The sequence below is a fragment of the Ovis aries genome, chromosome 19 (assembly GCF_016772045.2).
Source record: "Ovis aries strain OAR_USU_Benz2616 breed Rambouillet chromosome 19, ARS-UI_Ramb_v3.0, whole genome shotgun sequence".
NCBI lineage: Eukaryota > Metazoa > Chordata > Mammalia > Artiodactyla > Bovidae > Ovis > Ovis aries.
Window position 1 is genome coordinate 55,409,369 of NC_056072.1, and position 25,771 is coordinate 55,435,139.

Below are 25,771 nucleotides of genomic sequence, written 5' to 3' on the forward strand. Positions count from 1 at the left end.
GTTCTCGATCAGTATGAACGAGAAGGATTTAACTTCCTGGCGAAGGTGTTCAATTCTTCACATTCCTTCTTAGAGGACTTGACCGGCCTTACGTTGCTGCATCAAGAGACCCAGGCTGCTGAGGTGAGACTTAAGACAAGCATCTTGTTCAGAAGACAGATGTGTCTAAAGCCTGTTTGGTATTCAGATTTACAGAAAAGGAAGGAAGTGGCTAATTATGAGTGTTCTCCTCAGAACCAGATTGCTCATTCGGTCTGGTAGTCATGAGGCAGTGAGCCTCTTGCACTGGCTGGATGCTGCTGTGTGCAGGTTGCTGTGTGGTGAGTGCCAAATGCACAAAACTGCTGATGAGAGACTGCGGGTTATCGATGCCCAAGCATCCCGGCTCCTTCTATCGAGCAGCATGCCTGTGGCCGATGCAGAGTTGGCTGTGATGTCCGTACATCAAAATGCAAGTCAGGGGAGACACTGGACTCCAGCCATGTTCATCGAGAACACGCCTGGTTTTTCACAAGTGAATCCGTCCTCTTGGGCCCCTGAAGCCCACCATGAGGTTGCTTCCTCAGTTACAACCTGAGAGAGTTTTGTTTTGCTTGCCATTTAGGATATTTTGCAAATCTTAATTTCCTGGGTTGCTATAATCGTGGTTTGTTTGTTAAAGACTGGGATTACAGGGTAGATGACCATTTTGCTTTTCCAAATGCTTGCTGTTCTCAGAAAATAGTACGCTCTGTATGTGTGGCACTGCCCGGTCACTTGGCAAAACAGTCCCTCAAGGTGGATGCTTAGTTGCTCAGTCGTGTCTGACTCTGCGAGCCCATAGACTATAGCCTGCCAGGCTCCTCTGTCCATGGGATTCTCCAGGCAGGAATACTGGAGTGGGTTGCCATTCCCTTCTCCAGGGGATCTTCCCGACGCAGAGATTGAACCCAGGTCTCCTGCATTGCAGGGGACTTCTTTACCGTTTGAGCTACCAGGGAATCCCTCAACATGGATGAATGAGATTAAATCAGCACATCCCCCTGACTCAGCCCTCTCCCACAGTAACCTGGGTAAAGAAGCTCTTATGAAAACGTGGCCTGTCATAGCATTTCCTCAAGTAACATAAGAAAAGCTTGGGTGTCTGTGTCCTTTGGGAGCAGGACATTTGTAGAATTACCATCACCCCCAGTCCTGTTCATTGATTACCATCTGGGGTTGTGTATCCTTACTACTGGGGGAGGCCCCAGGGGTCAGTGAATGGTGGGCCAGCCCACCACCGGACTAGCTAGTGGTGAAAAGACTGCTGTTTATAAGAGTGGACCTATCACCGAGGTTAGGAAAACCACACAGAAATGCCGAAATGAAATCTCCCGAAGCTCTCAGCAGATAGAAATAAGAGTTCACCTCACCATAGAGGCGTGATGGCACTCCTCTAGTGCTTGTCGTAGAACTGAAAGCGATTCTTCTTTGCCTTGCCCCGTGTCCTCTGGGCATCCAGCAGAGGCAGTCTTCCACTTGTGACCTGTGATCAGGCCCACACAGAGTCTCTTAGCCTCACTCTCAGCAGATGACTGGTGTCTCTGCAGGCCTTTAAGAGACGGTGAGATTTTCCCCAGCGCTGGGATTGGCTTCCCAGAGAAGGTTCAGAATGTTAGGTTGATCAAGGCTGCACTTTGTCTCCTGAACAGGGCTGATGGTGAGGGACTAGTGGCGTTTGACTAGTTGGCGGGGGGAATTTTTCCACCCACGTAGAAATAATTCACATACTTCTCTTTGGTTGCCTAGAAGAATTGCAACTTGATATCAACCCCATCGCCGCCGCCTACCATGTTTCACTCTTTAAAAACAGACCGGATGCTAGGATAAAGGGTATATTCATTGATCAAACGTGGCTTGTTTTGCGTTTTGGTTGGTCAAACATTAGTTGCCTTTTTGAAGACCCAAAAGGCAAAGGGGCAGTTTAAGAAAGCAACAGCAGTGAGATGGTAGGGCAGGAAGGGGGAGTGACCTCATCCACAGTCTGAGTTTTCATTCTGAAGTTTTCCTCCATTAAAGTACATTTATAGTTTCGCAGTCATAAGCCACACATAGGTTTTAGATTAGAGATGGTAAACTGGTTGGCCTGTGACCAGATACGGCTCACACGTGTGTTTTGTTTGGCCTCCCATGTGTTAAATTCTGAATGAAGCCAACATTTTAAAAATTAAGAGTTTTACATAAAAATGTGAGTTTTCCCATTTCCAACTTCTTTGAAAGATCCGATCTGGCAACCCCAGGCCTGCATTCCTTAATAGTGATAGTTGGCTGGAGCCAAAAAGCCAATTTTATAGATTAAATAATGTGCTTGATTCAAGGTTTTAAAGGCATAAAAACACTGTGTGGAAAGGAAACCTTCCTTCTACACCTGCCCTCACCACCCAGTTCCCTTCGTGGAGACAAACACTGCTGTTGCTTTCTTGCCCAAAAGATATTCTTAAGTGACAGTGCTGTTTTGAGGATGCTTTTCAGTTGATGACTCTTACTGGTATTGGAGTTTGCAACCCCTATCTTAGAAAAGGATTATTCTTTTTCTTCAAAAATTTGAAATAGGACTATGTTTTTAAAAAAGAATGCTTACCAGCAGACCTCCTAGCAACAAAAGTCATTGTCTTGCCTATGTTATTCTACTTTACTGTGAAAAATCTGTGTGAATAAATATGAATATGAAAAGGTATCCACATACCTGCATGAAGGTCTTGTGCTGATTTGCACAGTTAACTCTCAGTACATTTACAGATGTTCAGTAATAAAGATACAAACTTCTGCATCCCATATGGAAAAGTCCCAACTTGTTTTGGCGATGGAATGAAAGAAAGAAAGAAAGTGAAGTTGCTCAGTCGTGTCTGACTCTTTGTGACCCCATGGACTGTAGCCTACCAGGCTCCTCTGTCCATGGGGTTTTCCAGGCAAGAATACTGGAGTGGATTGCCATTTCCTTCTCCAGGGGCTCTTCCCAACCCAGGTATTGAACCCAGGGTCTCCCACATTGCAGGCAGACGCTTTACCCTCTGAGCCACCAGGGAAGCAATGCAATGAGGAATGCCCAGTGAATTCTCTTCTTGGACTCACTGGTTTCATTCATCAACATCACACTTGCAAAAGATTCAACCAGATAATTATATGTGACAGTATCATTGTATACATTGTTTATAAAATGTTTGTACAATGCTAGTTTTGCAAAAGAGAAAGCCTTTACTGAACATCTTTTGAAAACTCGCTAGCAGTCCACTGTGCTCGTAACTGAATATAAAACTTAGCGAGACAAGCTCACAGTGTGTGCATCAGAGACGCAACTACTGAACTCTAGTGTCAGCAAAAAACGCTTTAGACATTTGCATATTAGGTGCTGAGAGAACAGTTACTCCTGCCTGGAGGAGTAACTATGTCAACAAAAAGCTTTCCTTGGAAGGGACCGGATTTTCCAGTTAGTTGGGATAGGATAAGTAGGCTGTCTCTGAAAAGATTTGGGCAGGGAAAGCATGGGGAAGGAGTGGAACAGGAGAGGGAGGCCAGGGTGTCCTTGGAATAAAGGTCTCAGAGGCCAGGAGTCTAAAGTATGTTACTCAGATCTTGAGCGTTTAGTTGGAGTCATCCGATATCGGAGACTGTTTGTTTGTTTGCCTATGTTTGGCCACACGGGGTCTTTGATACTTCGCACAGGCTTCCTCTAGTTGCGATGAGGGGGCTATTCACTGCGGCGTGCAGGCTTCTCACTGTGGCGGCCTCTCTTGTTGCCGAGCACAGGCTCCAGGGCACACAGGCTTCCGTAGCAGTGGCTCCCAGGCTCTAGAGCGCCGGCTTAGTAGCTGTGGCACACGGGCTTAGCTGCCCCGCGGCCGCTGGGATCTTCCCGACTCAGGGATTGAACCCGTGTCTCCTGCTTTGGCAGACGGATTCTTAACCACTGAGCCACCAGGGAAGCCCTGAATGCACTTTTCAGTAACAGCGTTATTGACTTACAGGTCACGTACGGTGAAGTCCGCCTCACAGTCCTGCTGCTATCACTGTCGGGCTTAGTGCTTTTCATCCCCACAAAAAGGAGCTCTGTGCCCACTGAGCTGTCACTCCTCCCTCCCGCCTCCTTCTTCCTTCCAGTCCTGGAGACCACTAACCTCCCTTCTGTCTCTGTGGATTTTCCTCTCCTGGATATGTCACGTGTTGTTGCAGTCCAGTCACTCAGTCGTGTCCGACTCTGCAACCCCACGGACTGCAGCACGTCAGGCTTCCCTGTCCATCACCATCTCCCGGAGCTTGCTCAAACTCATGTCCATTGACTCAGTGGTACTATGCAACCATCTCATCCTCTGCTGCCCCCTTCTCCATTTGCTTTCAATTTCTTCTATCATCAAGGTCTTTTCCAGTGAGCTGGATCTTCATGTCACGTGACCAGAGTATTGTAGCTTCAGCTTCAGCATCAATCCTTTCAATGAATATTCAGGATCGATTTCCTTTAGGATGGACTGGTTTGATATCCTTGCAGTCCAAGGGACTCTCAAGAGTCTTCTCCAACACCACAGTTCAAAAGCAGACGAGGCATGATCGCTCAGAGCTTTTGTGTAATAAAGTTTTATTAAAGTATAAAAGAGATGGAGAATGCTTCTGACGTAGACATCAGAAGCGGGCAGAAAGAGTGCCCCCCTGCCAGCCTTTAGCAGGAAGTTACATACCTACTAGCAGGCTGCTAATTAGAGAAAGGAAGTGTCTCAAAACTCAGACGGTGGCTCCAGGCCCCTCACCCGCAGCATGCATTTTGAGATAACATGGGCACAAGGTGAGTCATCCCGGACCATAAAACGATTGACATATATCTTGTATATCTTGGAGAAAGGTGGATTTCCAAGGAATAACATAGTCTCATTAATATAGCTTAAGAAAAACATTTCCATAAGAAAAATGCATTGGTTAGCTCAAGATTTGAGAAAAGTTAAGTTCAGGTAGAACCAGGTGTCATTATGGCAACACAGAATTTTAAAAGGAACCTCCTTTTAATTTTGTATAGAGAAGGGAAAAAAATCTTGATATTTGTAGTTTGTTTCCTCCTGCCACTCAAGAGAGAGATTTTTTTTTTTTTTAATGTCTGATATTTGCAGCCTGTTTCCTCCATTTGGGGGCCCATAGCCTTCCTGCCTGTTACCCTCTCATTACATGACAACTGGAAAAACCAGCTTTGACTATACAGACCTTTGTCAATTAAGTGATGTCTCTGCTTTTTAACACACTGCCTTGGTTGGTCATAGATTTTCTTCCAAGGAGCAAGTGTCTTAATTTCATGGCTGCAGTCACACCATCCACAGCGATTTTGTAGACCAAGAAAATAAAATCTGTCGCTGCTCCCACTTTTCCCCTCTCCTATTTATTGCAAAGTGATGGGACTGGATGCCATGATCTCAGCTTTTTTAGTTTTGAATTTTAAGCCAGCTTTTTCACTCTGCTCTTTGACCTTCATCAAGAGGCTGAATGAGCTTCCATTGTAGCTCAGGAGACCCAGGTTCGATCCCTGGTTCGGGAAGATCCCCTGGAGAAGGAAATAGCAACCCCCTCCAGTACTCCTGCTTGGAAAATCCCACGGATGGAGGAGCCTGGCAGGAGGAGCCTGGAGGAGCTTTTGAGTCCATGGCGTCTCAAAGAGTCGGACACGACTGAGCGACTTCACTTTCAAGAGCCGGAAACCAAACCAAGTTAAGGCCTTTGTGTCTGATGTCTGTTACTTAGCGTGATGTTTTCTAGGTTCATCCATTTTGTAGCAGGGTAATTCCTTTCACTTTAAAGAAAGAAAGTGTTTCATTGTTGTTAAACTTTTTCATCTCCCTTAACATCTGTGGTCTCTCTCCCAGATATGGCCCCTTCATGAAGGAGGAATGCAAAACTGACCCCACTAGAGACTACAGATCCTTTATTTTCATAGAAAGGGGCACAGAGAGAATGGGCTGAGAGAGAGATTCAAGACAGAATCCACCACGTTTAGTGAGATTGACCCTCCCATCATCGAATATCCAAAAATGATTGCCTTTGTGCTAGTTTAACGATAGTGCTGTTGAGAGGAACAGACAGATCGCCAGGTTGGTTCTGCTGGAAGAGGGGCGAGGAGCAGGGTGCAAAAAGGGGGCTGGTAGTTGGGAGAGGGCATGCCAGATTCACAGAGGTCGGTTTCTCTTGGGCTGTGATGGTTTTGAGGTAGCGGGATAAATGAGTGAAAATGACTAGATGGTATTAGAGACAGGGTGGAGATACAGCTTGGAGAAAAAGAACAAAACTGGTAGCTTGGTTTGGCAGATAAAGTCCTCCTGTCTCACTTAGTACTGTGAAGAGAAGCTGTCGACCACGGGTGCAGTGAAAATACTTACATGAAAAGCATGTGGTGATGAATTAATTTTATCTCAAGTCGTAGATTGAAAAATTTTAAAACACCCACCTCATAAATTTTTCATAAGGAAGGGGTCTTAGGTGGAGATTGCTAGATTCTTTGTAGCTAGTTTAGCTCTTGGTAAGTACACTCTGCCCATGAGGTATTAGGAGGCCTCACTCAGCTTTTACCCTCTTAAAATGTTGCTCTCTGAACAGGGAATTTTGCACAGAGTTCTGACCTTTACTTTCAAGACCCTGTTGAGAATGGTCTTGCATATTTGAAGATGGACCCCAGTCCCCCATGGCTCCTAGCTGACCGTTTATCCCAGTTGGAACCAGAGGAAATGACCCTAAAGTTGATGAAACACAAGACATCCAAGTCACGGAGCCATTGACATGCTCACCACATACTGTTTAAACTGCTGAGCTTGTTGTACAAAGGCCGAGTCTAATCAAACTTGTGAATGACTTAGCCATCTTTTCATAAAATTTGCTGTGACTTTCCTTCTTAGGGTTGTTTTTCATCAAGTAGCAGCTCACATGTACTGCTTTAGTTCCAGCTGTGAGTTCAGCATTGTGCTGTGGGAAATGCCAAATAAGCTTCAAACTCTGTCTAACCAGAGAGAGAAAACACTGATTTATAGGAGTTAATAAAACAAGCTATATTGGTATATCCTTGAGATGTTCAAATTCCAAGATTCCATAACGCAACTTGCCTGAAATCGTTCATTCTCAGTTTCGAAAGTTGGCAGGTTTCATGATCCCAGCATTCATTTCGGGCTGCATTTTACTTGGCTTCCCTGGTGACTCAGATGGTAAAGAATCTGCCCACAATGCGAGAGATCTGGGTTTGATCCCTGGGCTGGGAAGATCCCCAGGAGGGGAAAATGGCAACCCGCTCCAGTATTCTGGCCTGGAGAATCCCATGGACAGAGGAGCCTGGCGGGCTACGGTCCATGGAGTCACACAGAGTCAGACACGCCTGAGCGACTCACACACACACACACACACACGTTCTACTTGGTACTGTGTCATACAGTTAGGATTGCAATTATGGCACTCCTTTAAAAGAGCTGTGTTTTTGCTAAGCACCACTTTCTTTCTGCAGAATTAGGGATTCATGAATGATCATTTAAAAAGTAAGTGTAACACACCAGCTATATACCATAGGATGTAAAATCATAACTTTTTTTTTTTTTTATGACTGGCAATGAACAGGCCCCAGGCCGACGGGTTGATTCTGAATTAAAACTCAGATTCTGACTCATCTACTACAGAAACCAGAATTCTAGAAAATAAAATGCCCATTTCTCCCATAGCTGGAGAGTCATATGAAAGACATTGTAGTCATGTGATATGACTTTATTGGCATGGCAGTTTACTATTCAGCAAAGTAAATAGCGCAATTAACAAGTGTTTCTGCTGGGCCTTTTGCACTGACACTGAGTTTTTGGCCTCTCCTCCTCACAGCTGGTTTTGATTTGGTTCCCGTGGAATATTTTTGTTTTGTTTTGTTTTGTATTTAACAACAGTCAGATATTTATGTACAGCTTCATCAAGAGCCTCCGATGACAAATATGCCTTTGGAGGCTAGTAGAAGCTGTGGGAAACCCCCGTGTCAGCACTTAAACCTGTTTCCAGTGGAGGGAAATGGCCCCGGGGACTGACCTAACCCGCTCGCGAAGCAGCGTCTCTTCTCCCAAGCCTTCTGCTAGCCCACTTCCAACCTGCACTGGCCCATCCTGACACTGTACCCTGCGTCGATTTTTCCTTATGAAGCAGTCCCTCGAGGCTCAGCTTTGGCCTTCTTTCCTAAGTGAGAGGGGAAAGGCAGAGACAGCAGGCAGAAAGCCATCTAATTCTTAGACTGGAAACTGGAGCCTGGCTTTTGAAATAAGGCTTGGCAGTATCCCTTCAGAACTCACTTCATAAAATGAGCCCCTTTTATTTGCTGTCAGACCTATCTCCATGGACTTGAGATGTTTAAATAAGTTGGTATTAGGGACGATCCATTTGGAAGATGGACAGTGAACCTCGGGCACACTTCCACACCTTTAGAAGAGGCGTCTTGGACGGCACAACCTGCTTGGAGGTCTGTGGGGGAGAGAGGGGAAGAGCCATCAATGCTAAAAGCAGAGTCCAACGGCTGATAAGAAGAACTAGAGCACGGAAACTGCATCCCCTTACATTTTAGCCCTGTTCTGCTAGTGTTCTCGTGAGGACTCGAGTCAACAGTTGGTGCATCGGTTACATCACTTACATTAAGGGGATTGGACGAAATGTGAAATCCTTTTTAGCTCTAGTAATTCGGGAGTTTTTGATTCAGTGTACTGGTGTGGCTGAGAAGTACAAAGATGGCCAGTTTTTATGTCAAAATGTCTTCGAATGTGTCAGTGTGATTCCTTTTCATACGGTGTATCAGTGTCCTCTGGTAGCTCTCATATCTGGCTGCCATTGCTAGAAACAGTTCTGAGACCTAGATCTACCTTTAATCTTAAATGACTTCTCATACTTTGTGTTGGTTGGTATGTGTGTCACCATGTATATAAACCCTAAAAGGCGCAATCCAACTGAATAACTTACCTCCTTTTCCAGACTTGGTATCCAGGACTTTCAGCTTCATCATAAACTCAAACCTAAAACACGCCCAACTCACTACCTGTTCATATAACTTCCACAGACAGATTCCCCAGATCCCCTTGTTTTAGGTAGTGGCAGCATCCTCAGAATGTAAATGTGTAATATCTGAGGAGTCTGTTTAAAACTTGGCCATATTGCACAGTAACACTCCCAGAGTATATGAAGGCCTGAGCCTCGCCTGCTCAGGAGGCCTGGATTCATGGCCCAGCTCCGAGCAGTGGCCACAGCTGCTCTGTTCACTCGTGTGGCAGGGCCGGGCCATGTGCCGTGGTCCCCTGTGAGACCTTGGGTCATTTGCTTCACTAAGCTTCCTTTTCCTTATCTGTTGAATGGGATCAGTAAACTCTACTCTGCATAATTACTGTGAGCATTAAATAAGAAAGCACCTAACAAAGGAGAATACAGATTAATTGGGAATTGGGCTCCATGAAAATGTGCAACTTTGTACTTCAAAGGACACTATCAAGAAAGGAAAAGAATTAGAGAATAAAGGTTTTGTTTTGTGTTTTGCAATTCATTTTTCTGATTAGGAACCAATATCTAGAATATTTATATAAGGAATTCTTATAACTCAATAATAAAAAATCACTAATTCAATTTAAAAATGGCCAATGGATTTAAGGCAGGCTGCCCTGGTAGCTCAGGTGGTAAAGTGTTTGCCTACAATGCAGGTGACCTGGGTTCGATACCTGGGTTGGGAAGATCCCCTGGAGAAGGAAATGGCAACCCATTCCAATATTCATGCCTGGAAAAATCCCATGGACCAAGGAGCCTGGTGGGCTACAGTCCATGGGGTCGCAAAGAGTCAGACATGACTGAGTGACTTCAGTGGATTTAAGTTGACGTTTTTTTTTAAGATATACAGATGTCCAATAAGTCCATTAAAAAAAAAAAAGAGGCTTGGCATCATTAACCATCAGAGAAATGCACATCAAAACCACTGTGAGAACAACTGCAGGCCCACTAAGATGGCTGTGAGAGATGAGAGGGAGAAGTGGCTGGTGAGGTACGGAGAAATTGGAAGCCTCACACACTGTTGCTCAGAGAAATGGCGCAGTCACTCTGGAAAGCAGTCTGGCAGTTCCTCAAAAAGTTAAATAGAGTTATCCTATGGCTCTGTTCTTCCCCTTTTAGGTGTGTAAACAAGAGAAATTAAAACTACTGTTCACATAGAAACCCGTACACACATGTTTATAACAGCATTCTTTATCATAATCGCCAGAAGGCAGGAGCAACCCACAGGCCCAGCACCTGGAAAGCGGACCAGTCAAATGTGGATGTGATGCTTGGAATCATAATGAAGTATTACTTGGTGATAAAAAAGAAAGGCGCATGTTACACCGTGGATGAAGGATGAACTTGCAGTCCTTACGCTGAGTGAAGGAGGCCAGTCACAAAAGGCCACCTGTTACAGTATTTCATTTGTACGAAATGTCCAGGATTGAACAGTCCATAGCGTCAGAGCAGATTAGGCTTTGCTGGGAAGTGGGTGTGTATGGAGACTTGGGGGGACATGAAGAGTGACTGCTTCTGGGTGAGGGTTTCTTTCTGATTACTGTTCCATTCTGGGATTGTGATAATGATTGCACCTTGCGAATGTGCTAAAACCTTTGAATAATTCACATTAACGGGTGAATTGTGTGGCATGTAAATTTTTTCTCCATAAAATATTTTTGAAGAGAAAGCAAGTACATGGCCCCAAGGCACATGCTTGGGAGTCCCCGGCTTCTGTCTCCTCCTTTCTCTGTCTGGGTCCTGGGGGTTGTGGGGATTTTCTGTTTGTGAGAACGAGCTCATTGTAAGAGCGAACTTGGTGTAGATGGGACCACGATCTCTTCCAGTTTTACTGTGCCTTCGTTTTCAAAGCCATGGTCTCTGCACACCTCAGTTAACCCTTTCTCCTGCCCCTGGGAGCCAGTAAACACTTTGCTGAGTTGTCGTTCACTTGCTGAGTTGTGTCTGACTCTTTGCAAACCCATGAACTGCAGCACGCCACGCTGCCCTGTCCTTCACTATCTCCCCAGGTTTGCTTTAACTGCCATTCAGCCATCTCATCCTCTGTCGCCTTCTCCTCCTCCTGCCCTCAGTCTTTCCCAGTATCAGGGTCTTTGCCAGTGAGTCGGCTCTTCACATCAGGTGGCCAAAGTATTGGAGCTTCAGCTTCAGCGTCAGTCCTTCAATGAATATTCAGAGTTGATTTCCTTTAGGATGGACTGGTTGGATCTCCTTGCAGTCCAAGGGACTCTCAAGAGTCTTCTCCAACACCACAGAGCCCACTGGTCAACTGCCTCCCTTGTGGGCTCCTTAGGAGGAAAAAGTCAGGGTCAGCCCCTGATGGAGAGGTAAAGGGAAGACAAGGGTGCCCTGTGGTCTGTTGTTGTTTAAGTTGAAGTGGGCGTTCGAAAGATCCAAATCCCAACCTGGCTCTGAATCTTTAAAATTTCACTCTTTGTTACAGGATTTTATTTTTTCCCCGAGATATTTTGTGTGTGTGTGAGAGAAGTCTCAAACATACATAAAAGCTTACAGAAAAGTAAAATGAATACCCAGTACCTTCCTCTTGAATTCGTCTCTTCATGTTTTGCCACACCTGCTTGTCTGTCTCTTGCTCTTTCTTTCCGCACACGTCGCGTGCATATTCACACGCTTTCTCTTTTCCTGAGCTGTTTGAAAGTAAGTTCCGTATACAGTGACACTCCCTCCCCTATAAGTTTTTTTGAATCTGGTAAACATACAGACACTCTTCTATGTAAATAGAATACTGTTGTCACCACAGACTAAAGAACAGTAATTCTGTAACACCACCTAAAATCCAACACAAACTCAAAATTTCCCAATAGTTTGCAGGGTTTTAAAGGCACCTTTTAAGCCATTATTTGCTTTCTCCTTAAGTTTGTATCTTTATACATAAGCAGTTTTTGAAATAATAATTAAACATCAGTCCCTTGGTTTAGAAACTTGAGCATATCTGTTAAGCTGTCTTTGCACCCTCATCTCTACATGAGAAGACACACTTCTCCCGTTAGGCAGTGTCCCCACTGTCCTGTCGCCCCCCCACAGGCCTCTTCCAGTTGAGGTCATCTCCTGGGCATGCTGGTCTGACGGAGGCAGTCCTGATGGCCAGCCCACCCCTCCACAGGGTCCCCAGCGCCTGAGGCTTTGAGGAGGTAGGAATGGGACTCCAGGAAGCCAAACGGGAATACAACCTGTAAACCACTGAGATGATATTGACCAGCTAAGCCATCAAGTTGTTCCCCCACCACCATCGCCACCCTCCGAATTCTGTCGTCTCCCAGTGGAATGGCATACTGAACAGCTTGTCCTGTCCTAAAGCTCTCCTCCTCGGTAGTTTGTGTATGACTTTGGATTATAAAAGCATTAAGATAAAGGAGTGCATTTTGTCGGGGAGGAGGGATTTTTCAGCCTGTGAGAGAGAAAGTGGGGATGAGGAAGTGGAGAGCCACTGGCCCAGACTTCCTGACCACAGCGGAGGGTCCTGGGAGCCTGGGAGGTGTGTTCGCCGTTTGGCCCATGACCCCGATCCTAGGGGCTGTATTTTTACAGCTGACCCTTCTCACTTGCAAACATAACAGCTGCTCTGTGTTGTACTTGGGGGGTTTCCATGTTTTGATACTGTAAAATTAAATTGATTCTCGGTTCTGAAATCATCATTTTGATCCATCTTGCTTCTCACCTTAGCTGTGGGAGAGCACAGAGGGACGGGGATGCGAAATATTCTATAATGTATATTTTTAGTAATATTATTCATACTTAAGCCTGGCTCCTGTCAGTCAGCAAATATTTATTGACCCCTTTCCAATTTCATGGCTGGGTGGGGATCCAAAGAGGTACAGGCCAGACCTTCCCGAACTGGTACCGCATAGCCGGGCACGTGTTTAGAAGCCCACCCTGCTCTTAAGTCATCCGTCTGTTCTCGTCCCTCCTAAACAGTTCTGCTTTCCTCTGGGGTCTTCATTGTAAATCCGGGCATTCCAGTCTCCAGATTCCCCCCCAAGCTTGACATACTCTGCTTTCTAGATTTGCACCATCTTATCACCTAACTACAGGTTCCATAAAAGAACTCTCTGCTCAGCGAGTCCTTCAGCAAACAGCTAGCTGCTCGGCTTCCCTCACCACCACTGCCCGCTGAAGGAAGAAAGAGTTTTGCCTGAGATCGGAGCTTGGGCTGCTCCTTTCTCACAGCACACCCATTTCTCATTGTCGGTTAGGGCTCAGCTCTCCCTTCTCCCAGGCGTCTGTGCAGCATCGTGAGGCCACACCTCAGAGAGCAGGGAAGGGGACTACTCAGGCCATCTGTGCTGGCCAAGTGTGAGGCCAGAGGCCAGCATGAGGCCACCTCTTTCAGCCCAGATGGGGACGGCCAGTCCACATCGCTGCCTCGGGACACGAGCCCTCAGTCCACTGCAGTCTAAAAAAAAGTCCTTACCGTGCTGAAACTTGTTGATAAACCCAGATCTGTAATTAGGAACATAAACGGCGCGGTACAGGCCTCACACAAATGAACACTTGTGGAGCATTATGGGCCCCTGTGGATTATTTGACTTGAAGAAAAGGACGGGGGGAAAGCTGGTTGCTGTTGGACAAATTGCTACCAGATGTAGATTTCAATAAACACCACACTGCTGTTCCCTCTTGCCCGAAGGTGTTGTGAATTTCTCGAGGCAAAAGAGCAATCAGTAAACTGGCGACTGTCCCACTGAGAGGAGTCTCCTGGTGTCCCTGGCCCTGGCTGCTCGTCCACAGAGTGCAAGACAGACCCCCGGGGCCTCTCTCCCTTACCTGGTGTGTTAAAGGAGAGTAATATACTTAAAATGCAGCAGCCAGATCCCACAGAACCTAAAGGAAGTCTGGAACTGTGGTTCAAATGTCACAAAAAGAAAGTGTTACTAGAGAGTGGAGGTGGTGCTTTAAGAGAAGATCAAGGGTTTTTCTTACGTATGCTGATTGTAATAGCCTTGGGTGAACCTGCTTCAGTCAGTGAATATTAATAACCTCCTGGGGTCACGTGAAGAAAGCCCACTTTCCTCCTCCCCCACTGAGTCTACAGATGAGAGGAGGGGGCATCAGAGCAGCCTTTATGGTGGCTCAGATGGTAAAGAATGTGCCTGCAATTTGGGAGACCCGGGTTCGATCCCCAGGTCGGGAAGATCCCCCGGAGAAGGGAATGGCTCCCCATTCCAGTATTCTTGTCTGGAGAATTCCATGGACAGAGGAGCCTGGTGGGCTACAGTCCATGGGGTCGCAGAGAGTAAGACACAAGTGAGCAACTGACACTTTCACTTTACAAGTAAATAATGGGCAGCCTTTACTGTCCCGGGAAGTGAAAGCACAGAAGCTGCGTGTCTGCCTTCAGCGGTGCTGCCTGGTGCAGCCAGCACCGCCTGGGAATCTGAGGCTGAAAGACCACAGAGCCATCACACTGCTTCGTCGTACCTTGAAGGGAGTGGAAAGAGACTGAGGCTGAGAGAGGGAGGCAGAGGCAATGGGACTGATGCAGCTTAGCTTACCAACACACTCCTCGTGTTCCTTAGAACAGAGCGATTCTGGACACAGAGACTGCCCTGTCCCTCCAGCAAAGAGGCAAGCGCCGGATGGGCGGCCGGCCTGAATCCAGCACTCGTCTGCGTCACTTATTCTCTCGCCTCCTCTTCTCAGTTAGATGTTCAGCTTCCTGAAGGAAAGGGCCGCCTTTCCCGCTCTCATCGGCTGACAGGTGCTGTGCACATAAGTCCTCAGGAAAGTATCCATCGGTTGGATGGCAAGAAAAGGTTTTATGTAAAAAAAAACCGCATCAACTACTGAGACCACATTCTTGTTTTGAATTGTATGTAAGAGCTTTAGGGCCTTAGAGCTCATTGGAAATCCTGGAGTTGAAGAAAATTCAACGACATCAAGTTTATATTTGGCCCTCAGTTGACAGATCTCTGCCAGTTGAACTCCGGGGGGCTACCCCTCTCAAAGGGTGGTCTGATCGTCCTTCAGACGATGGTGATGTGATGGCTGACTTCTGAGAGCTTGCTGTGTTCCAGATGTCTGAGTGAGCATTTATTTGGGTTATCTCATTTAGTCTTCACAAGCATTTTATTTCACAGATGAGGAAATGAAGGTGCCTAGAGGCTAAGGTGCCCAAGTTGACGTAGCTAGTAAGTGTTGGAGCCAAGTCATTTGGCTCCCAAACCTGTGTTTTTAACTATTACGGTACAATATCTCTAGTTGTTGGACTTGCCTTAGAGTTAGTTAAATTCCTGTTCTGAATGGCAGGCCTTGTATGTTGGACCATGGTTTTCACCTCTCCTAAACCTGTCTTCTCCAGATAGGTGCTTTGGTGGATCGTCATGGTGCATGGGTCCTACCCCTTTGGGTCAGACACTCAATCTTGACAGAGCTTGAAGACTAACTCCCAATAGCCAAACTCATAAGAAACTGATATGTAAAACACATTGTTACATTTGTTTTGTCTGCCACTTCCCGTCCATACATGGGGAGACAGTTAGTAGTTGGGAGGTTTCATGATGACCTCATGGACCTGTGATCCCCCAGGAACTGAAGGGTTTTGCTTTCCAGTAAGATCATCTTGCTAATCTCCAGACAAAGGCAGACGCCTGAACAAATGGTTGCAGAAACCCTGGACTCCCTTTTTCAGACTCCACGTGGAGCCTGATACCACCTATGAACAATCTTCTAGAGTTAACGTAGATTTTCACTTTCTTAGTTAAAGTGTGTCTCCTGACATGGCTCCTGTGTCGCTTTGACGTGGGAAGCCCCCTATATCCTCAACTGCTTTTCTACAATCTCTTCAGTAGACTAACTTCGACACGTGGCTAGGGTCCTCCAGCATGTGTCAGTTCTACTGATTCCACTCTCCGAGGCTAACCTTATTTTCAGGATCTGCAGGGAGACCTCAGTGTACCCACTCTGATATGCGCTGCTGCTGCTAAGACGCTACAGTCGTGTCCGACTCTGTGCAACCCCATAGACGGCAGCCCACCAGGCTCCCTTGTCCCTGGGATTCTCCAGGCAAGAGCACTGGAGTGGGTTGCCATTTCCTTCTCCAATTCATGAAAGTGAAAAGTGAAAGTGAAGTTGCTCAGTCGTGTCCAACTCTTCGAGACCCCATGGACTGCAGCCTACCAGGCTCCTCTGTCCATGGATTTTCCAGCCAAGAGTACTGGAGTGGGGTGCCACTGCCTTCTCCACTGATGTGTGCTAAGTACAGTCATTATCGCAGGGGAACATCTCAAGCACCTTACTGGAAACCCAGGAGAAACATTCCTTTGATCTTAATGGCAGGAAGATGACAAACTGGGTGTATTTGAAAACAGGCTAAAACTCCTGAGTCATTACCAAGGAGGGTGTCTTTTGAAAAGGTTAGGTCAAGTCCATCTGCTTGATCAGTAGCAATAAACGGGAACATTTGTAGGCCTGATCAGCACCAGTGAGATGGATCCCTGGGTAGCATCTACCCAGCAGCGCTGAACCCAAAGGGAAGTGACGGGCCTCCTGGCCCAAGCGTCCAACTCAGGCCAGGAGGTACACGGGCCTCAGCCAGCTAACCCAAGTGTGGCTGTCGTGGCCAAGAGAGAGCCCTGGGAGGTCTGCAAATGTTTATTCTTGGACTGTGAGCAGCTAGAAGGCAGACGCTAGGTTTTACTCCAGTCTGTGATTCCAGCATCTGGCATGGAAGCTAGCATGCCCCAGAAAATAACAAGAATTTTTTTTTTTTTAATGAATGAGATTCCATTTATATGAAATATCCAGCATAAGCAAATCTATAGAGACATAAAACGATGAGCGGTCGTCAGGAGATGGTGGGGGTGCAGGGAGAGCTGGGGGAAATCAGGATGGGTCCTGGGTGTTTGGGGGATGATACAGACGTCCTGGAATTAGACAGTGGTGATGGTTTCTTAATTCCACGAAGACATGTAAACCACAGAATTTTACACTTTAAACGGCTGAATCGTATGGTCTGTAAACTGTGTGGCATGTGAGTTGTATCTCAACAAATTTAATTTTAAAATGAATGAGAACTTGTTGCTGATGGGGATGTAAAATAGCACAGGCCTTTTTGAAGACAGTCGGGCAGCTTCTTACAAAACAAGTTGTCTGTTCTTAGTTTATGACTCAGGATTGTACTCCTAGGTACTTATTCAAAGGGGTTGGGAACGTATGTCCCCACAAAAACCTGCATGTGAGTGTTTAGGGGAGCTGTATAATATAGCCACACAAACTGGAAGCAGCCAAGGTGTCCTTCAGTAGGTGAATGGATTTAAAAATAAAAAACACAGAGATACATTCATTCAGTGTAATATTATTCCGCAGTAAAAAGAGATGAACCATGAAATGACAGAAAGACATGGAGGAGCTTTAAATGCATGTTGCTCAGTGAAAGGCCTCGTTCTGAAAAGCCTGCTTAGTGTGTAAGTACTCGGTGACACGACATTCTGGAAAAGGCGAAACCATAGAAATAGTTTAAAGATCAGTGTTTGTCAGGGGCTCAGGAGGAGGAAGGAAGGGTTACGTAGGTGGCCCAGAGGAGGTTTTCATGACATATTCTGTATAACACTGTAGTGATGGGCACATATCTGAACCCACAGAACTATAAAACCAGAGTGAACCCCAATGTGAGATACAGACTGGAGTTAATAATAACGTATTACGAGTGTTCCCATCAGTTGTTAACAAGTGTGCCACACTAATGCGAGAGGTTAATAATAAGGAAACTGTGAGGCTTGAGGAGAGAACACGTGGAACTCTGCTCAATTTTTTTTTCCAGCAAAGCATTTTATTATTTTTTAATTTTTTTTTTAATTTTTATTTTTACTTTATTTTACTTTACAATACTGTATTGGTTTTGCCATACATTGACATGAATCCACCACGGGTGTAAATCTAAAACTTCTCTTAAAGTCTGTGAACTTGAAAAGTAGCAGCAAACGTTCACGTGGCAGACACTTGCCGGTCACGCCATGTGGTACTGCCGCTGGTGTTCTTTGCTTCAAGTTTTTCTTTCTTTAAGGTAAAACGAATGTTACAGACAAAGCCCCCCACTTGACATCCCTCGCCCTTCCCCAGGGAGACCACTACTACTCGTGCCTGCCCTCACTGCTGTATTTTTATATTGAACAAATTGTACTTTCCAGGTGTTCACAAACAGTACAGAAGTTGCATAAGCTGTGTTTTGCAACTTGCCTTTTTCATGCAACCCGATGCTTTAAAGACCTGTCCATGTCGCTAAATATAGGTCTAATGCTTTTATCTTAAAAAAAATTTTTTTTAACTCTAGTATCATATTCTCTCGTATATATGTAACTTCGTGTTATTTTTCCATTTCTCTGTTGATGGATGTTTAGATTATTTCTGACTTTGTTATTACCACCAGTGCTGCAATAAAATAGTTTTTGACATAAAAAAATAAAGACCATGAATGAGAAGGCAGAACCCATAAGAAAGCCCACTAGACATTACACAACTGAAAGGGGTAAGACCAGGGCATTCAATTTTTTTTTTTTTTTTCCAGGGCATTCTAAAAAGCAAACTCATTCATGCGGATCTGATCTGTTAGAATCCTAGCGAGTTAACCCTTGAGGAATAGAGGACCACTTACCAAGCTGCGTTTACACAGTCAGCTAACCAGTTATTACATAGGCTTGAGACCCATAATAAGGACCATTTAAAAAGCCGAGTCACCTTAGGGTTGAACAGTTGTTACCACCGGGGAACTGAGGTTTATAGAGAGGAGAGGAACACTTTTCTGAAACACAAATAATTGCAGATAGTAGTGTCCAGACCCATTCTCTTCAGTATTTTTTATGCACAGAAGCATCTCTAAGTTGCCAACAGTGTTCCACAATTCACCAGCAGTCACTGAGCACTGACTGTGTGTCTGCTGCCAACCCACGGGAGGACCAGTTCTTGTCTGCTGCAAGTGTCCAGCCTCCTGGGCTCCAGGAAGCACAGTGCCATTCCAGCGGGGGACAGGCCCACTTACCGCTGAACTGAGCAATCTGTTAAAACCCAGAAAGGATATTGAAAACAAACAGCTCTTCCTTGCTTACCAAGCATGGAGTACCTACAGCCCATGCCTGAAGAGTTGTTGTTGTTCAGTAGCTCAGTTGTGTCCGACTGTTTTGCGGCTCCGTGGGCTATAGTCCATCAGGCTCCTCTGTCCATGGGATTTCCCAGGCACTGATACTGGAGTGGGTTGTTGTTTCCTTCTCTAGGGGATCTGCCTGATCCAGGGATCAAACCTACATCTCTTGTGTCTCCAGCATTGCAGGCAGATTCTCTATCACCAAGCCATGAGGGAAGCCCTGCCTAAAGAGAGCCACGCTCAAACTGGAAGATTCGTTGTACAGTTAAAGGAGGGGTGGTCAGTTTGACATTGAGGGGGGCTGCAAGTTTTCTGGATCCCAGGAGACTGAGTCATGGACCTTCTTGCCATGTGGCCTGAGCCCTGATTGTCCTTGAAACATGAAAAGTCTGGTCCACAACATTTATTAACATTTTTTTCCCACCTAGAAAAAAGCCAAGAAATTTCAGAGTAGTTCTCGGAGTAATCCAGAATCATCTTCTCAAAAAAAAAAAAGATAATCCCAGAGAGCTCAGAGGGATAAAAAGATGAGCTTGCTGAAAAGAATATTTCCCAACCTCTGCTAGCCCTTGGATCCAACAAAAGGAAAACCTCGGCCTGTGTTTAATGAGTGAGAGAGCACAGCTCGAAATGGGTGGAGAAGGAGGCTATTTAAAAGACCCTAAAGTGCTGCAGCTGTTCTGGCTAATTTCTCTCATCTCAGCGATGTTCCAAGCCCTTTGTCTTCTCTGTGGTTCGAATTCATCTGGCTCTCCCATGAGTCATCCTGCCCACAAATAATCTTTCTCGGAGTAGCCCTTATGAAAATAGACAATTCACATTGCATTGTGTGAATTGGCAATGTGTGTCCCTTCCCTGGGTGTGCCGCGCTGTGTCTGTTCCGCCTGCGTCCACACACGGCAGGACTTTCTGAGGCCCGAGCACGCCCTGAGCCGGGAGACAGGGGAGCACAGAGGAGACTTTGGATCCCTGAAACTGAGGAAGGCTGCGGACACCAGGCCCCCATCCCTCCTCCAGGCATCTAGGTCCTATAGGTGGCACCTTGGCCACACAGGTTTCATGAGACTTATCTATGAAAAAGTAGACAGCATTAGAGGAAATTCTGTGTCATTAAACGTTACTAACATTTCAACCTAGACCTTGCCAAATGTAGCTTTTCCTCTTTAGTGTTTTCTTCTCTATCTGGCCAGCAGATCTGACCAACCAGCATTCTTATTTAAAATTTCCCTAGAGAGGCACTGAGCCCTTTGAAGTAGAGACTAGAATGGATCTATGTTGTTTTTGCTCCTTAGCAAAATTCTCTCTTTGCCTATTGATTTTAGTCTAAGAGCCCATCCTGGACCTCTGCTGTCATCCCATGTGCTTTTTCTGGTGGAGTTGACTTACCCCTTTGGCTCAGGGTTGAAGTCTGTAATTGAAGCCCCAGATAGTCACGCCCTTGTATTCTTCTGGTCATGATGATTGGTGCAGAAATAGGCATATGACCCAGTGACAGCCATGGGATCCAATGAGACTTGGGCTGGGAGGCGGGGCTAGGACTGGGGGCGTTGCCAGCATGAGCTCTGGGCCGGGGGCAGCCTTCTAGTGCTCCTGAGTGGAGAGCCAGTTTGCACGTGGAAACCACACACGGAAGAGAGTTGAGTCTCTCTGAGTTGCGAGAGGGAGAGGGTAAGGACAGTCACGGCCTTATCCTCCAAGGCCAGAATTGAGCTGCCCTGAGGGTGCCGTTATCTTGGTCTCTCGGCCTGTGAGCCAGCTCTCCTTTTGCCTTGGGTAAAGCAAGGTCAAGGGGGCCACATAGGATGAGATGGTTGGATGGCTTCATCGCCTTAATGGACACGAGTTTGAGCAAGCTCCAGGAGAGGGTAAAGGACAGGGAAGCCTGGCGTCCTGCAGTCCATGGGGTTGCAAAGAGTCAGACACGATTTAGCGACTGAACAACAGAAGCAAGGTTGAGTTTCCTGTCGCTCACAACCAGGAGTTCCAACTCATTCAGGGGCAGCATCTCAGCCAGCCCCAGCACCTGGCAGAGTGCCTGGCATGTAGAGGAAGCTCAGTATGTATTTACTGCACAAAGTCTCATTCAGCTGAACAGATGTTTCTTGAACACTCATGAGGAACCTAGTCTGGTGCTGGATCTTACAGGACCGCACTGTCCAATACAGCAGCCGCTAGCCACATGTGGCTCTTTAACTGCACATTTAAATGGGTGAAAATTCAATTTAAAAAAGCTTTAGATCCTAAAGTCGCACCCTCCACATCTCAAGTGCTCAGTAGCCACAGGTGGCTGGTGACCACCATACTGGACAAAACAGATAGAGAACATTTTCATCTTTGCAGAAAGCTCTTAAGAACAGTGCTGCTGCTGAAATACAGGCAGGCACAAGACTCAGAACATGCCTCCAAGAAGCTGTATCTTTCCCTCCTTAGGGGATCTAAACTCAGGGGGCAGGGAGGGAAAAATAAGCCCATTTTTCTCTGTACTCCACCCAGTCCCCAACCACCATGTCTCCCAACCAGAAACACAACCACTCCTTGGACGTGAAAATGTAATACAAAGAGGCAGAGACTTGCAAGGTTCCCTTCCTTCTTTAACCCTGATTTTTGTCACCTCTTCCTGTTTATGCTGCTTCTACTCTCTTTTCTAACAGTGTCCAGCCTCTCCAGGCCCCAGGAGTAGAGGAGGGGACCCGTCTGCAAATGCAGGTCTTTAGTGTATAGCCGCCCCAGGTGTGAGCGGCCCGAGAGGGGTGTATTTTGAGGCATTAAGCAGGCTCAGCTTCCACCACGTCTCCTTCCGGACGACATTATGCAGCGCCCTGTGCTGTGGAGACAGGTCAGCTCTGGGGCATGACCGTACCTCCCTGCGTGGGACTTCCCAGGGCCCTTGCTCACTTATCACCAACAATTACAATGTTTACAGACACAGGAAAAGCCGTCTTCCTGCTCTTCCTCCCTTGATCAAACCTGGAAAAGAACTGCTTCCACAAAGGGGAGGGCCGATGCCAGGTTTATAAAAGGGAGGTGCTGCAGCTGCCTTTGGGTCCACCTTAGGCGAGATCAAAAGTTTGTTGTTGTTGTTGCTTTTTCCTCTAGGAAGAACTGTCCTCTGGCAGCGGCACTGTCAGTAACTGGTCCTCCTCTCAGTTGGTAAATCACTGGGCATGATAAGCAGCAGCTTTGAAGTGAGTGGCGCGGCACCTCTGTTGATTCTCCAGCAGCAGATGGCAGCCGTGGGTGATGACGGGCAGGAGGCAGAGGGCCGAGCTTCCAGGGATGAAAGGGACATTTCACGTGGGAGACAACCGGGTTCTCTCCTTGGGGGTGTAATTGGTCCTTCATGCGTTGTTCTCAAGGGTTCTCCCAGCACCTAGAAGCATTGCTCTTCCCAGTTTAATCAGTGCTAAATGCATGAAAGAGTTTACATTCTAATGGAGGGAAATCAAGGTTCCAGCAAGTATAATAACCTCATGTTGTGTAAGATTTAATAGACACGTGATGACTGTACTAGTTCAGGAGGAACAGGTAGCTTTCAGCTCATGCCCCTCTTACCAACTGCTCTTGGCCACTTGGAGGGTTGAGTCAGGAAGGATTTTCTGAGGCCATTTCAGGGTCAGCAAGGAACATGGTCATAGAAGCAGGAAAGATAGTCATCTGCCATGAGCACCGAAGATACTGAGCATGGCGTATATGTTGAACATTTGTTCTAGATCTTGAGCTCCATGACGTCAGGGATATTTCTTCTTTTCTTTAATTAAAGAAAAATATTTTTTTTAATCTTTGGCCACACTGCATAGCATGTGCAATTTTAACTCCCTGACCAGGGATCGAACCTGCACCCGCTTTATCAGTAGCATGGAGTCTTAACCACCGATCACCAGGGAAATCCCCAGGGACACTTCCTAATAGTATAGTCTCAGGATAGTCTCAGGTTAATAGTAATTAACCATTAAGTGTACATTGGATAAATGAGCAATTTGATTTCCTAGTTTTAGGATGGGCCCTGATTCTAAGTGAAAGACACACGTTAAAGGCCTTAACAGTAAAGACTTTGCAACAGAAATATTTCCCAGAGAACGTTGATCTATTTTTTTTATGGATCTATTGCTTTGATTTTTTTTAAAAAAGCCCTCTATTTTGCTATAATAAAACAATAAATTTCAAGAATTTCAAAATTATAAACTAAGTAAACATCCTCATTTTCCATTTTAGTTGTCTAGAAACAATCTTGGCATCTTAGAACAGAAACCTGACAGATTTAGGTTTGACTTTCAGCTCAACCATGAACCCAATATGTGACCTTAAGCTAGTCACTTCTCTCTGGGTCTCAGTGTCCTCTATAAAGTGAGAGAATTGCAGTCAGTGAGCTCTTTGATTCTGCGAATCAGGATAGAGGATGAGAAAAAGAACTGGTTTCAACAACATAATCTGTCTTTGGCGTAGCTGATCGCTTCTCTGATTCCAGCTTCACTTTCTATCGAAGGAGCAGTGATCCTGGCGAAATGTAGGGTAGAGGTGTGTGCGTGACATTTTTAATGATGAACCGCGACAGTAAAATGAGTCTTTTTTGGTGTCTGCAGAATATTATGTAAGATTTGCCCTGTTTTCCAAGAGGACTGTGGTACGTGTAATATACAAAAATGTAACATATCACCTCAAACTCATGTCTTGGCTGGCATTCAGCATGAAGACTCTGACAGTTATATTTTTTTCTTATATTTATGTACATTCTACCTGATTCTAAAAAAATATTTAAAATCGTTTTAGTCAAAACCATAAACATAACTAAATCTAAAAGCCTCTAGGACAAGATTAAAAGGACAAGAGCCAAGTTTTGTGTTTTTACAGTCATTGTTTTAGGAAACATAAACTAAGGGAAACTTCCAGAGTTGAGCATGGAGTGTAGCTCCGTGGTTCCTGGCAGCCAGAGCGAATAGGGAGGCAACGGGCTGCCTCGTCTTCCTTGTCTGATAACAGCCAGGGTGATGGCTGTGGACGGCAACAAGGAGAATGCAGGCACAGTTCGTCAGCCTGCCAGGCCTGTTCGAAGAGCCTGCTATGTTACCAAGGCAATAGCCATCGGTGAATGATAGCTAATGGCTGTTTTACTAGTTGCTTGGGGGGACTTTCACCAGACCACCACATAAAGTAATAGGAGCTGATGCTTACGTGCCAGACACTGTTCTAGGCTCCTTATCTAATAGTAACACATCAAATCCTTAAAGCAGCTCTGTGAGGCGGGAACAGCGCTCTGAGGCCTGTGGTCTGACCCGCTGCACCGCGCTGCCTCTCTTACCTCTGAGATCATGCAGAGGTTTCGCTTGGCACCAGTCACGCAGCTCAACTCCCAGGGTCCGAGCCCTCTCAGGACAGAGCGTCTCGTTTAAAGGAACAGGTAGACCTTAGGCAGCCGCCTTAGCCATGACTACCCAACTGGGCAGGTCAGTTGTTTGCTCACTGAGTTGAGTGGTTCTTCCCGCATTGTTTTAAGGTGGCATGTTGCGTTTTAAAGGAACAGTGTGAGCTCCGTCTAGGCATTCTTTCCCTCATCTCAGTGTTTGTGAGGCCGCATCATACATCCGCCACCCACCACCTTGTCTTCAAGGATCTTTCATCTGCATCAGGGATGCCAACCGACTCATTTAGGAGGGTGGCTGCCTGGGAAGCTGTGTTGAGAAGGGGTCTCAGGCCTGGTTCAGACGTGATGAGAGAGGTTCACGGCTGAGTCGTCACATCTGCCGTGGGCAAGCACGAATGCATGTCTTTGCCAGCCATGGTCTAGTTCAAGGTCAGGGCTTCCCTCTGCACCCTGTGGCTTCTGAGATGATTTTCCCTTCAAGAGAAGAGAATGCAGTGGTTCACATAATTGACATGGTTCCTTAATTCATTGCACAACAGTCTGTTGAATTCTCTCTTTGTATAAGATACATAGTAAAAAGATGAATAAGTCTTAAGTCTCTTTCTCCAAAAATTTTTTTTGTAGCCACAGACATATAAATTTAACAAATCATTTCCATACAGTGAGGTAATGCTTATGAAGTGCTGTGGTAAGGGCAGACAGCCATCACGGTGCCAGTGAGCCCAAACCTGGTTCAGTCCTGTCTATGGGCCCTGTGAGGGAGTATGTTTCGACAGCCACTGGGCTTCCCTCGTGGCTCAGACAGTAAAGAATCCACCTGCGGGGCAGGAGACCTGGGTTCAGTCCCTGGATCAGGAAGATCCCCTGGAGAAGGGAATGGCAACCCACTCCAGTATTCTCGCTGGGAGAATCCCATGGACGGAGGAGCCTGGCGGGCGACAGTCCATGGGGTCACAAAGAGTGGGACAGACGTGTGACAACCACAGGAGACAGTGATGGAGTCAGAAACGTTTGGGCCAGAGAGCCCCAGACGAAAGTCATTTTGAAGCTGACCTTTGATTTCAGAGAGAGCTTTGCCCTAATCGTGTCTAGGATTTCCACAGCGTTTTCCCTTCTCACTGCCTTGTGAAGACAGGCATCGCAAATCCGCTCAGAGGCGGCTGAGGAGACCCAGCCTGTGGTCTAAGATTGCACAGTGAATAATCGAACAAAGACTCACAGGACGGCACTCCATCTCTCTTACCCCACACTTGCTCAGCCTGCACCTGAGTTCTGGGCCTTTATGAGGGGCCCTG

The 25,771-nt window shown here is 46.2% G+C and overlaps 1 protein-coding gene across 27 annotated transcripts in view; it reads left to right on the plus strand.

The window, feature by feature from the left end:
- ATG7 (autophagy related 7) overlaps nt 1-25,771 on the plus strand; it is a 267,942-nt gene that overhangs the window by 148,924 nt on the left and 93,247 nt on the right. For 16 of the 27 annotated variants that reach the window (XM_042236666.2, XM_042236665.2, XM_042236674.2 and 13 more), the window contains one exon: nt 1-25,771. This exon is cut by the window's right edge and continues 15,709 nt beyond it. The exons of 1 other annotated variant lie outside the window; for it this stretch is intronic. In XM_042236666.2, coding sequence (XP_042092600.2) covers nt 1-261 — 261 coding nt within the window. In that variant the 3' untranslated portion in view covers nt 262-25,771. 10 more of the 27 variants (XM_060402632.1, XM_027957767.2, XM_027957764.2 and 7 more) reach the window with 1 other exon arrangement.